Source organism: Ambystoma mexicanum, chromosome 1p (assembly GCF_040938575.1).
Source record: "Ambystoma mexicanum isolate Mex_15411 chromosome 1p, UKY_AmexF1_1, whole genome shotgun sequence".
NCBI lineage: Eukaryota > Metazoa > Chordata > Amphibia > Caudata > Ambystomatidae > Ambystoma > Ambystoma mexicanum.
The window spans coordinates 1330072063-1330085688 of record NC_090921.1 but is presented as its reverse complement, the minus strand read 5'-3'; the positions used below and the strand labels follow the sequence as shown (position 1 = coordinate 1330085688).

At 45.5% G+C, this 13626-nt stretch overlaps 1 protein-coding gene across 3 annotated transcripts in view; it reads right to left on the bottom strand.

The window, feature by feature from the left end:
* LOC138453710 (transmembrane protein 11, mitochondrial-like) overlaps window positions 1-11719 on the bottom strand; it is a 48439-nt gene extending 36720 nt beyond the window's left edge. Inside the window, exon 1 of one of the 3 annotated variants that reach the window (XM_069606822.1) lies at window positions 11609-11719. In XM_069606822.1, the coding sequence (XP_069462923.1) occupies window positions 11609-11640 (32 nt within the window). In that variant the 5' untranslated portion in view covers window positions 11641-11719. The remainder of the gene's footprint in view (window positions 1-11608) is intronic. The other 2 variants (XM_069606836.1, XM_069606826.1) reach the window with 2 other exon arrangements.
* Between the last annotated feature and the right edge of the window lie 1907 nt (window positions 11720-13626).

The window sequence follows — 13626 nt, the reverse complement described above, 5'->3', positions numbered from 1 at the left end:
TATGTTTTGCTTTGACTAAACAGGAGGTTCTGGCAATGGTGGATTTAGGGGCTACTGCTAATTTCGTGGATATTACTTTGGCAGAGAAGTTAGGATTGCCTTTGTGTGACAATACCAAGGTGGAAGGAGTACAATCAGTGGATGGTTCACCTTTGGTATCAGGTCCTATAAGAAAGCAGACAGAAAAATTGGTAATGATTCATGGACCTGGGCATAGAGAGGAAATCACATTTGACTTAATAGCAGCCCCTCAATTTGGATTAATTTTGGGAATGCCCTGGTTGGTGCTTCATAATCCCAGGATTGATTGGGAAAGGTAAAGAGTGTGGTTTGAGGAGCAGAGATGTCAAGAGCATATTTTTTTCGGAAGCGGGACCAGCGACCTGTTAAGTTGAAAAGAGGTCAGAAGATCAGATTGTGGGAGCAGTGACGGAGGGAATTCCTGCACAGTACAGAGAGTTTCGTGAAGTTTTTGATAAAAGAATTGCTGAACAACTTCCTCCGCATAGACCCTATGATTGTGTTATTGATTTGGAGGAAGGAGCAAAATTGCAGCAGAATCTATGCACTTACAGAAAAGAAGAATCAGTATTTGCGAGAATATTTGGATGAGATGTTGGCTAAGGGTTTTATTCGACATTCCACGTCCCCAGTTTCCTCACCGTTATTTTTTGTTCCCAAGAAAGAAGGTACCTTACCCACTTGCATTGACTATAGGGACTTAAATAAGGTAACTATCAAGAACACATTTCCATTGCTATTGATTTCAGTTTTGTTAGATCAAGTAGGTCCGCCCAGATTTACACCAAATTGGATTTGAGGGGTGCGAATCATTTGATACGGGTCAAAGAAGGGGATGAGTGGAAAACAGCTTTTAGAACTAAATTTGGTTTGTTTGAATATCTTGTCATGCCTTTTGGTTTATGCAATGCCCCGCTTTTCAGTTCTTTATGCAGGAAGTTTTGCAGGAATTCATTGATGTTTTTGTTATTGTTTATATTGACAATATCTTGATTTATTCTGAATCTCCGGAGCAGCATGTACAACATGTAAGGACAGTATTAAACCGGTTACAGGATTGTCAACTGTGTGTCAAATTGGAGAAATGTGCATTTCATGTGACACAGGTGGAATTTTTGGGATTTATTTTGACTAATACAGGAATTGTGATGGATCCTAAGAATGTGCAGGCAGTTAGAGACTGGCCCTCGCCACAATGCATCAAGGACATACAATCTTTTCTAGGCTTTGCTAACTTTAATAGGCGATTTATCAGCAATTTCTCTAAAAAGCGGTGAAATTTACGGAGTGTTGAAGCGGAGAACACCTTTCAGGAGTTGAAGGTAGCCTTCACTACTGCTCCCGTGTTAAAACATCCCAACACACACAGTATTTCAAGTTGAAACAGATGCTAGTAATGTGGCGATAGGAGCCATTCTGTCGCAAAAAGATGAGAAAGAGGTATGGCACCCAGTAGCATTTTATTCCAGAAAATTGTCAGGGTGTGAGCAAAATTATTCTATAACGGATAAAGAGTTGTTGGCGATTCGGTCTGCATTCCTTGAGTGGCGACACTATTTACTGGGAGCAAGACATCAGGTGGTGGTGGTAACTGACCATAAAAATGTGCAATATTTCACAACAGCTCACACACTTAGTCCTCGACAATTGCGATGGTCTGAATACTTCAGTGAATTTGATTTTGTGGTTACTTTTAGGCCAGGTAGCAAAAATGGAAAGGCAGATGCGCTTTCTAGACAACAAAACTTGGATCATACAGTAGGTGAAGTTAAAACTGTTATTTCACCAGATAAAATTGTTGGGGCCCTTACCACACAGGTCACTGACTTAGTCAAGAAAGCTTTGAACTCCCAACAAATGTTAGAGTGGTGGAACAGTCATCTGGCACAAACTATACGGGAAGGGTTGCTGTATCATCAGAGGCTACTATATTTACCAACGAAAGAACTACAAGACAAGGCTTTATTCTGGTGTCATCAGTCTCCCTTAGCAGGAGACGCAGGGTTGAGAAAAATGCAGACCATGTTGAAAAAATACTTTTGGTAGCCTTCCTTAAAACAGGACATGGAAAGATATGTGGAATTATGTGAGAATTGTGCACGTAGCAAAGCAGAGCATGTTAAGAAAAGAGGTTTACTCCAGCCATTACCCACTCCTGAGCAACCATGGACACACATTTCTATGGATTTTATCACTGATCTGCCGCCCGATAAGCAATGTGATACCATATGGATAGTGGTAGATTTTCTGTCAAAACAAGCCCACTCATTCCTTGTGAGGGAATACCTGTGGCAGGTAGATTGGCTGAGTTATTTCTACAACATGTGGCACGGCTGCATGGGTTACCAAAAAGTATTGTCTCGGATAGAGGTTCACAATTTACCTTCAGATTTTGGTGTGCCTTTTGTCAAATGTTGGGAATTAACTGTGCTCTTTCCACCAGTTATCACCCCCAGACTGTCATGATCCGCAGAACACGCCCCTTTTGGACCTCATGGTCCTTGTCACAACGGGGCTTGCACTCCTTGATACTCCCAACATGGCCATCTAACATCTTCCTTGTCCTTACGTCAGACGTAGCATATTTACAAATAGGCCACGCCCCTGCGGGCCCGCACGTCTCAATGCTAGTGCAAGCAGCGACTAGACGTGTGCTCCGTAGTTCGCTACACTGTTGTCCTTATTCCTGGACCTCCTAATTCCATTCCCATTACCCTCTTCCTTCCTCCTTGCTTCCCGGACTCGTGTGCTGTGTGCTTACCCTCTTCGTTCCTGGATCCCGGAGTGTCTGAATCCTGGCACGCTGGAGCCAGAAAAGAGGCTTGCGCGGGCTTATACAAGACCAGGTCCGTGCGTAAGACACCGCCCAGGAAATCCTACAAGGATCGCTCCCAGGTGAGAAAGGGGGAATTCCGTGACACAGACAGATGGACAGACAGAAAGAGTGAATCTGTCACCGGGGTCGGTGATATCTTTGTCTGACAGTGTAAATTCCGAGATCTCCCCCGACTCCTCACCTTCTTCTTCCTTCCAAGAACCCTTCTTTTCCTTTCTTCGTGATCACACCTTTTTTTTTTAATGTAGATAGGGACGACCCCGGGAGATGGCCATCGTGCCCCCCAAGAAGGGAGACCAAGGGCCCCTCCCCCGGGAACGACCAGGAGGGGAAAAAGCCCTTGGCACAAAAAACCCCTGTGCTATCGCCGGGTGCTTTGGAGGAGTGGAACCAGGAATCCTTGAAGGGTTAGAGCTGGTAAAAAGTATCTGGAGGCAACACGTGGGAGTGAACCCCCCTGGGACACAGGCAGTCCAGTAAGCGGTCCGAGGAACTGGTACACGGGAGGCTAGAAGTGGAGGTAACAAAACACTAAGCAGAGGCAGTCTGGGGGAACAGGCAGGAGACTGGTACACGGGAAGGTCACAGCAAACTTCTCCGAGTGGAAGGCGAGAGCAAATCCAATGGACAAAGCAGGGAACTGGTACACAGAAGAAACGGAGCAGCGCGAGAGGAAGAAGGATACAGAAGGACGGAGCAAGCGGAACAGTCAAGAGGAAGAAAAGCGGTAAGTGAAGATGGGAAGGAGGGAGGGTAAGCAAGTTGGAAGGAGGGCAGAGGAGGCGGGCGAGTGAAGCAAAGCCAAGGGAGCGAGAGATGGGCAGATGGAAACATCAGAGGAACGAAGGATGAACAGAGAGGGAGCGGGGCTGGGCACGAGGACCCAACCGGCGGAAAACGAGTTACCAAGGTAGAGAGAGCAACAGCGAGCAAGCAACTCAGGGCTAACGGGATGAAACCGGAAGCGTTGCGACACGTCCGTGACCCGGAAGTGGCTGGTTAAAACACCGAGTCGCGGAGCGCTCAACCAATGAGAACAGAAGGAAAGTGCAACCAGGAAATAGGGGGCGTGACTGAAAGCTGCTGGCGGACGGGACTAAGTTCCGTGTCGCCAGCGGCTCCATAGACGCCAGGAACTCGGCGGCATGACAGAATCAAATCCTTGAGCAATATTTACGTGGTTATCTGAGTGATGGCAGGGATTCATGGGTGCAGGCTTTATGGTTGGCAGAATTTACCTATAACAACACCTATCACACTTCCTTGGGAATGGCACCCAATGAATTTTTATATGGTCATGAACTGAATATGATACCGGAACATTTGCCGGAAATGGGGAATATGCCAGTATTACAGGAGCGCAAACAGTTGCTTCTTGAGAGGAGACGGAAGGCACGAGAAAATCTGCAGAGCGCCAAGAGGCAGTACAAAGGGCAAGCTGACAAGCACCGACAGAAAGGTCCTCAATATAAAGTGGGGGACAGAGTTTGGTTGTCTACTCGAAATTTGTCTTTAATAGGGTCACGAACATTTCTACCTCGGTTCATTGGGCCCTATGAGATTAGTAAATGCATCTCTGCAACTGCTATGAAATTGTGTTTGCCTACATCCTTGCACATACACCCAGTATTCCATATTTCTTTACTTAAACCTACAGCTCCGGGCATGACTACGAAACGACCTCCAGCTATCATGAAAGCAGGCCAAGAAGAATATGAAGTTCAGCGTATTCTGGATGTAAAGAAAAGGAATCGGAAATGTTGGTATTTGATTCAGTGGAAAGGTTATGGACCAGAAGACTGTTCTTGGGAACCCGCAGATGAGGTACATGCCCCAAGGTTGGTCAGACAATTTCATCGGCAACATCTGGATAAACCAGGCCCTTGGAAGGGCCCTGGGAGAGGAGGTAATGTCAGGAATTTGGGGTGGTGGAGGCGGAAGAGGTGTGAGGGTCTTCAGAACGCTTATAAAAACTTGATAATGACAAGAAAACTACCTTTCCCAGCAGCCTCTGGGTATAGTGTAGTGTAGTTCTTGCCGTGCGTGCGTGCGTGCGTTGAGCCAGCTGTCTAATTAGTAACAGCTTATCAAGGGCCCAACGGCGCATGGCAGGTGTGGCTTATGTGGCTTATTTTGATGTTCGAGGCAAAACCATGCGGGAGGATCGAGCGGAGTCATGCACGCCTGCAGTTCCAAGCAGGCATCTGTAATACGGGAATAGCAGCGCACTGAGGCTACGCGTGGTTCCCATGCCACTCTGCATTCCTTTCTGAAACTGGCACAGGGAACGCGAGGCAGCGGAGGACTGACCCGCGCTACGATTACGGCATCATCAGTTTACGTCTGGGAAGGCTTGCAAGCTTCCCAGACACTCAGATAAGTGCTGGTTGGGTTTTGTTGTTGTTTGCTTTCATCGGGCATTGCATATGGGCAGAACTGAACTCTGTGACTGTCACTAGCAATGGTTTGAAGTGAACACTTGGTGTCTGTATGGTGAACAGGCACTAAACCTGGCAAGAAGTACAGCCTGCATTTGAGTGTTAGGGCTGTTAACTATTCACCCCGTGTGGGTTCTCGGAAACACAGTACTATGTTTGGTGTTGATACTCAGAGCACTTGGTCCTACATGTTTTAGGTGTGTCAATGTGCTACTGCTTGCCCATAGGACCATGTGTTATGTTCTTCATGGTGGGAAATTCTCCAATGAGTTTGTTTCATTTTGTGCTTGCATGTATGTAGTCCATGTAATTGTATTATGACTGGTACCTGTATCAAGGGGGTACTAGGAGGCGCAGGGACAATAGGAAGGCGCAGTAGTGGCCTGTATTAACATTATTGGTCACCTGAGTTTAGGTTAGGTTCTATGGTACCCTATCAGATATTGGTTCTATAGTACCCTATCAGATATTACACAGTGTAGGGTTTTTTCCCCGTTACGTCCCCCGTCCTGTCCAACTTAGGCGTTTCCTAACCCTCTATCCGGTTTTCCTAACATTCCCTTCCCCGTCCACAACCTCTTCCTAACCCTCTCCCCCCCCCATTGACTGCCACCTGATATCCTGTGTTTATATATATATATCAGGTATCTGTGCCAACCACGGGTGGAGGGTCGACTTCAGTGGTTCGGGGGAGAGTGTCGACACACCTTCCTCCAAAATTGTGTTTGACACTGTCTTGTTCCTCCCCTTCGGGGATTTGGTCAGCCGCCATAGAAATGCACTCCTAAAGGATGTGTGTGAACCTCACTAACATGCACGTAGCATTGGCCGACTTCAAAGCCCTACTGAAGGCCGAAAAAACCTTTTTGCCCATGGAGTCATAACGTTTGTCGTCTGTATCCCGAGGCATTGTAGGATAGGCATTTTGCCTAGTAGTAGTGTGGCTGTATGAACTTCCAGGCTTTCTGGTGTTGGGTGCTTGGAGAGGTAAAAAGGGTCAGAGCTAGGATCAGAGATAGAAACCCTGTAATTATCCATCAGCTTTTTATTTACAGCTGGAATAACCTCTGGTGCCTCCCAATTAGAAGCCACTCGCCTTTGTAAGGCTTGATGAGGAGGGACAATTGGTCAGTGTGATTATCTTGTTCAAAAACAGGTGCAAGTCTTGACCACCCCATGTATTCCATGACCCTTGACATTAGCTGCCTGTATGTTACCTCAGCTTGGTCACCAGGGTCTGCTCTGCTACAATAGAGGTGTCTATTACACTAGCCTCATGAAGGCATTCTTGCAAGTTTTTCCATCCGTGAGTTCTCTGATATCAGTGGTGTTCCATATTGTAAACAAAAGGGCCTCCCTTCATCAGAGGATTTCTCTTCTTAAAATCCCCTTTTTCTATTTATGAATTCCGAGCATAGCAAAGTAGTTCAAGTCTTCTCAACCACAGTTGACATTTTTGTTGTCACAGGTGCCGAAATTGTCGACATGGACATCGATGGCTTTGACGGTTGCGTCAATGGCTTCGACACGTGGCGTCGAGGAGGTCGACACTCGAGGCATCGATGGCTTCTCCACAGTTATCGGGGCCACAGTTATCGGGGCCACTGGCATCGATGACGCACTTTTCAGTCCTGTCTTAATCAAGTCCTTCAGCGTTGATGGTTTAGTCTTCGAGGTGACTTTCTCCACTCGAGGGATGGGAATCGCCCTCGAGGAGTCTTTCGCTGCTGGGTCCGAGGATGCACAGCTCTTGTGCTTCCGAGGTCTTTCGACCGGAGCATCGCCTTTAGGTGTAGTCAAGGGGGGCAAGGCCATGGTCTCGAAAACCCTTAACATTCGGAGCCTAAACTCTTCCCACTGGGCCGGTGTACTAGATTTAGTGGGGCAATAACCCGTTCTGGTGAACTAGAAGACGAGGAAGATGCATTCATGAGCCCTCCTCATATCCACAAGTCTGAAGAGTGCTTGCACCCAACTGGCCAATGAGGAGATCTGCTCCACTCATGCACGCCAGCAGTGGTCCAATCAGGGACAACTGCGGCTCTCATCCACACCAGACATCCTGGCACCAGTAGTGTGGCTTGACAGTCCCAGGCCACTTCCTGGGTACCCACACACGTGACCTGCATTAGCCTGCGAAAGAAGCGGCATTCGTGGGCAACTGCATGCCCAAATAAGGAATTCCCAGGTCACAAAGCGCAGGGGGAAGGCCAACGGACAAAATGGCCAAGGAGTAGACAAAAGACCTCGCGGCATGGCCATGACGGACAGTAGCCACAGCCATGAGCCAGACACGGTAAGCGCTATATGGCTCGGTAAAAAGTTATAAAATGACACAAAAAAGGTTCTGCTGCCAACAGTCCGCTCCTACGCACATTGTCCAGTCACCAAAAATTCTTAGTGGATAACTAGGGACAGAAAACGAAGGGGCCCATTGCACGGTACAGCAATGTACTTTTCAAAATTATAGAATGTTACAAAAAGGGGCAACGTCGTCGAAAAACGAAGAGAAACAAAGTTACTCAGTACTGGCAGCCTCAAGGATGTTTCAGTTTCCCCGTAACAAATAGCGAAAGTTCAGTGGAGTGCAGCTGAAGGCTGTGCTCCCCTGGCAAAAGTCAGGTCAGGTTGCTGAAACCAAAGCAAAACATTTGGCGGGGATCCACGAACATAGAGGAAAATTAGTTGTAAGAGATGTTTTTCTTAACAGGGCTCAGCCAGAGAGCCTCTTTCAAATGGCCTTTTTGGCCATGGCTCTCTAGCACTGCATCGATTCTAATGTTTTCAACATATTCTCTAAGTGCCAAACTGAATTCTGAACAGCCCCAAACACCTTGAACACATATAACCCAGCCCTAGACTTAGAATGTTTCCCAGACCACTAAAGGATTGTTAAGCCACTTCTTACACTCCAACGAAGACTCTAATCTTCTTTTGATGAGACATGCAGAAAACCAAATCAGTAAAATGTGCTTAAGATTCAAACCTCCAAAGAGGTCTCAACATCAGCAATCTCAACTGGCAAAATATCCAAGAGAGCTCTGGGAAACATCTAACAATACATCTGCTGCAGGATATTTGGGGTCACTAGAGTAGTCCACTGTGTCACTGAGGTCATGCACCAAGAAGCCAAAGGATAGTTGGTTTTCTCTCCCATGTTTAATTCAACAATTATCAGACGGTGTGAGAAACTCAGTTTGTTTAGCATTGCAGAGGGCTTAGAGGGCATTTTTCTGGACATGCCAAATCTGTGAAGGTTAACATTCTATCTAGTATGCCCAAAGAATTGTGATGCATACATGTAATTTTCTGATCATTTAAATATCCATGTACCAGCACAAATCTCTCCTCTCCATCAGTTATCACTCCATAGCCTACAACTGAATGTCTTGTGGCACCAACTCTAGAGTGAAGTATTATGAAGGGATCCACTGGTTATTAAACCACTTTCATCAGCATATCATGCTGTATATGCATGAACACAAATTTTGTATAAGGCCCATGCATATATAAAGTTTGGTTTGCTGAAATCCAGTTTAAGCTATTCAAAGTAAGCCACGCACGTATCCAATTATCTTTATCAGCAATTAACAATGGAATTCCTGTGGGCCAATTAGAATCGATAAATGCCAGATATTACCAGTATGCTTCGGTTTCCTTTGGCACAAAGGAATCCATTTCCACCCATTTCCACCCTACAGCCGCTATGTACCAGCCTTGCCTTCCCATTCCTCTTGCAGTGCATCCCCTTCTGCAATGTCCAATCCCTCCATTCAGAACACCTTTAGAGGGCCCTGGGCTGCAGCCTTGCTGTGGGCACTCTTCTCCCTTCTCTAGTGCTTGGATCACTTAAGGACAAACTGTCTCCCACCTAGAAGCCGCAGAGCTTACTGGTTGAAGGCCATGTGAATGTACTTTTATTTTTTTTAACTCTCCTCTCACAAATTGAAGTCTGCAAGTTGCACACAACCCGTGGCTGGGTGCCAATAGCCTTACTGTCTCAGCACTTCTGGACAAGAGGGGATATTATGACACCTTAACCACTGTATACACCCTCCCAGTGTTCCAGGACCTTCATATCCCATAATGCTTGCAGCTCTAAGCAATAAAATAGCCAAATTACGTACCTGTCCTATAATCGTGATTACAAGAAGCAATTACCCTGCTGCCCACTATGAACAGGACAAGGTAACTGCATGCAAGGTTCAGTAGGGTAGGTAAGGCTAGATTATGCAGATTAACAACCAGGCCAAGAGGAACCCAACCTCCCACACCACGATTACCATCCCCATAATTCTCCAAGCAGTCCCAAAAACATCCAAGCAGTCCCAAAAACATCCAGGCAGCCTGGTACAGGGCCTTGATCCCAGTGGAGCTACATATTAAAACCCACCTTCATTTGGGAGTAGATGTAGTTCCTCTGAGCTTTCCTGTCTATACACCCCAGTCGTCTGTGACCTAGGGAATAAGTAAACGTGTGCTCTCCTGCTCCTTTGGGCATTGCTTAAATACATTTCGGCAGTGCAGGAAGGACTCAAAGTCTGTACTTAAGGTGCCAGCCATTGCATGGGTGCCTTATAATGGACATTTGCCTTCCTAGTGGTGTCCTAAAAGTGAATATCTCCTTTGACCCAACTATCCTGCCATATATTATTTTATAATCTTCTCTTTCATACTACATTCCAGTGTCTTATTTGCCAGTTCACTACACATAAAGGAAACATTGGTTCTCTGTTCTCCACCCAAGATCAATCTGGTAAGGCTTTAGGTTGCTGGGGTGGGGTCTTTTTTGTCAAACTCTTCTTTTGTGTCCACTAGCACTCATTCTGCACACAGCCAGTTACTCTCTCTGACACCTCCATCAGCAGGCTATGTTTTACCAGAGTTCTTCTCCTACCCCACTATCAGCAGGTAGAAATCCAAAATCATGATATGGTTAGTGGCCTGCACAACATCTAGGAACTCTTGAGCATACACCCCTTACTATCACCATCACACCAGTACCGGCCTCGATTAAAGTCCTTTTGGCCAATAATGGAAGCTCTTGTCCCTTCGTTTGATTACATTTTCTTATGGTCAAAACTCCTAGAACTGCTATACATTCATCCTCAACAATGATGATCACTCACACATTTCCCTACATGTTATGAGCCGAGTCTGTAAATTGTCTCTGTGACGTATCCCATTCTTCCCCGTTAATGCTCCCATTGGCTCCATTTCCTTTTCAGCCACATATCACAGGTTTGGCTGCCCTCAAGGGTGGGGGGGCAGTTCCACAATTTGCCTCTACATGGACAATAGTTGGTACATCACCACTATGGTGGTAATGTGCGCAGTACAAAAGACAAATAACATAAGAGATGTCACCAATGCTTTATAAAAGTATAATCCTGGTAGTCCATTACAAACCCTTGAAATGTATATAAAATACTTACAAGAAGGAGGGTTGAAACCAAACCTCAAGGATCATTGACTTCACCAATTCAGGTCTCAAGTAAACATATCACCACAGTTAATCACAAAACCCTAATCAGGGGTAAGCAGTGGCGCTTTAGTGAACTGCACTTTGTAAAAGAACCTTAAAAGGGTGAACTTCAGCATTTTTAAGTTAAGTAACAGTTCTCATGGCGCTGACGTTGGCTTCTTATTTGGCCACCTTCTTATTCGTGGGCTTGAGTTAGTGTCTCTCCAAGTTTGTAATTACAAATCTGAGGTTTGTAATGTTACTTACATGACCAAGGGTACGTATATTTTATTGATAATGCTTTATTTTGTAGCCTGCTTCCAAAGACAAGGCATGTGATAAGAAAAATGTTTCACAAAACATCCCTTACGAAACCACTCCTACTATGTTCCTAAGCCTAATTATCAAACAGTGAAAAGAATACCACGTGAATAGCAAGATTACAAAACAAGTGAAAACTCTACAGAAACCGAATTATTTTACAGTACGTATTCAATCTTATGTAAACATGTCCGACAGGACAAAATAAAAAAAAAAAACACACACACACTATTCTTTACATTGCGTTTGCAGGCAATTTGGGATTTTCCCCATTTCATCATCATTTAATATTTATGTATTGCTATTTTTGAAACATTTGTATTCCTAAAATAGAATATTTACGAGATTGTTCTAGTGAATGAAATATATTAAATAACTTTTTTGCGAAAGACTACGTGAGAAACCAGATTACGGCATTCAACGTACAATTCAATAGGAAAGCATTACTGTGCTAAGTACAACAGCGAAGTGTCGGCAAGAAAGCAACAGTGTTTTGCAGAGATGGAAGCTCGGCTATGGGATACACACCCTGACCTCTCGGCTCCTTCCAGCGCCGCCATCTTTCCGCTCTCTGACCTCCAATCACTGACGTACCGTTCTATGCTCCGTCATGTGTCCCCATGGAGACCGTGAGACCAACCTCGAACTACCTTGCCAGTAACAAAGAAGAGGGACTCACACCGTGAAAGACGAATGGTGGCCGTTTCCAACCTAGCAGCCATCTCAGAAATTACATATCGAGAGTACTGATGATAGAAATTCCCGCTTACTATTGGATTCCGCTTTGACATCGGGTGGGCTGAGGGCAATTGTAAAAGTAAAAAAAACTATTAAAATAGCGACATTTGTTTTTAAACCTTTTGGAATCTCCCTCATAGGTATAGAGGAATAGCAGATTCCAACCAATACTTTTTGAGGTATCACCCTCCCACGTACATGCTATGATGCGCAATTCCAGGCGGGAGTTGTCAGGCCAGTTCCGGTTTTATTTTTGCATTTGGCACTTGACTTGTAGTCCTAGATTTACAATGGGAAAATACAGGATTAGAGTAGTAGTCCTTTTCATGCTGCCATTAATATTTCGTCTGGATGGATAATTTAGGGATTGTCCCGCAATGACTCTGTCCCGCAGTTTGCAGAGTGGCTGCGCGGACAGCCACTCTGCAAAATGAAGTGGCCATTTATACAGCATGGCGCTGCACCCTCTTGGTTTCTTTCTCTGGGCGGCTAGTCTAGCCCCCTGCTCCTTATGAGCCTACAGGTTAAATGTTAAAAGTATTTGTACCGCGCACCGTCACCAACGGAGTTGGTCCCCAGGAGCGCTCTGGCGGATCTGCAAATGAGAAGGTGGGATGGGTTAGTGAGGTGAAGAGGGAGTAGGATAGTGAGAGGAGTGGTGTTCTGTTGGCAGCTTCAACTCGGTATACACCGGGTGCTGAGCTTTGGTGCGAGTATTGGATCGATGTCAGTCTTCGTGTGCTGTTGGTGCGGCTTATGTGTTGTTGCAGTGTTGTGAAGTGCGTGCGGGTTGTTGTGCGAGAGATGATTGTGTGAGTTTTTTTAATGAGATAAGTATGCAGAGATGTTAAGCACGGGCCAAACGTGAATGACGTTGGGACGTCATCACCGCCTTGTGGGCAAGTGTCCCGCGAAAGACTATCAAAGAGTTGGCCACCCTAGGATGGATACTTTGATTGAATTTGAACTTGTCTTTTATAGTGTTAGTGATGTGCTGCTATGCCCGTCTGTTAATAGTTTGGGAGTGGCGCCTAAAGCGTGTGTAAGTTACATGCATTGTGCATCGCAAATCTCCTAAAAAAGGCGCACGGCAGCATTTTCATCTTTTAATTACCATGTTTCGTTGTGCTGAGAGTTGGTTTAATTTCCATACATATGGATTACTGTCTGTTGTACTGACGGTCTGTTGTTCGGAAAGGTGTGTTTAATTTTCATGCACCAGAATTAAGAGTGTCGCACAGCCAGTGGGAGCCTTAGTATTAAAGGGATAGTGCGCTCAAAAATATTGTCCCGATCGTTCGGGCATGTGTTTTTTAGCATACAGTGATCGATCGTAAAAAACTTTTCTATGCATCTTACCTTGGTTTTCCTCACTTTTACACATGCGAAAACAACCTGCAAAACATGTTATGTTATGTTACTTGGCATTTATATAGCGCCTTATGTATCATTGGTATGATCTCAAAGAGCTTGTAGGTTGAACGCCCTCGGGAACTGTAGTTCAAGTCGGTAGAGAGAGAGTGTCGTATGGTGCGTGGGTGCACCGGATATGTGTGCAGCTGGTGTAGTTGTTGGGTGATAGCTGTTGCTTAGCGATGGGTGTGGTGCTGAGGAAATCAGTTGGATGTATGTACAGGGTTTTGATCACCCACCTTCTTAACCCCTGAAAAAAAAACCTGCAATATTAACTTGAGCACCCCTAGTATCCTTTTTCCCCTTCTTTCTTTTAGGTATGTCCTTCGTAGTACGTCGGGTGGAGATAGGGCTCCGCATCCGCTTTCCATTCCGTACGATTTCACTTCTCAGTC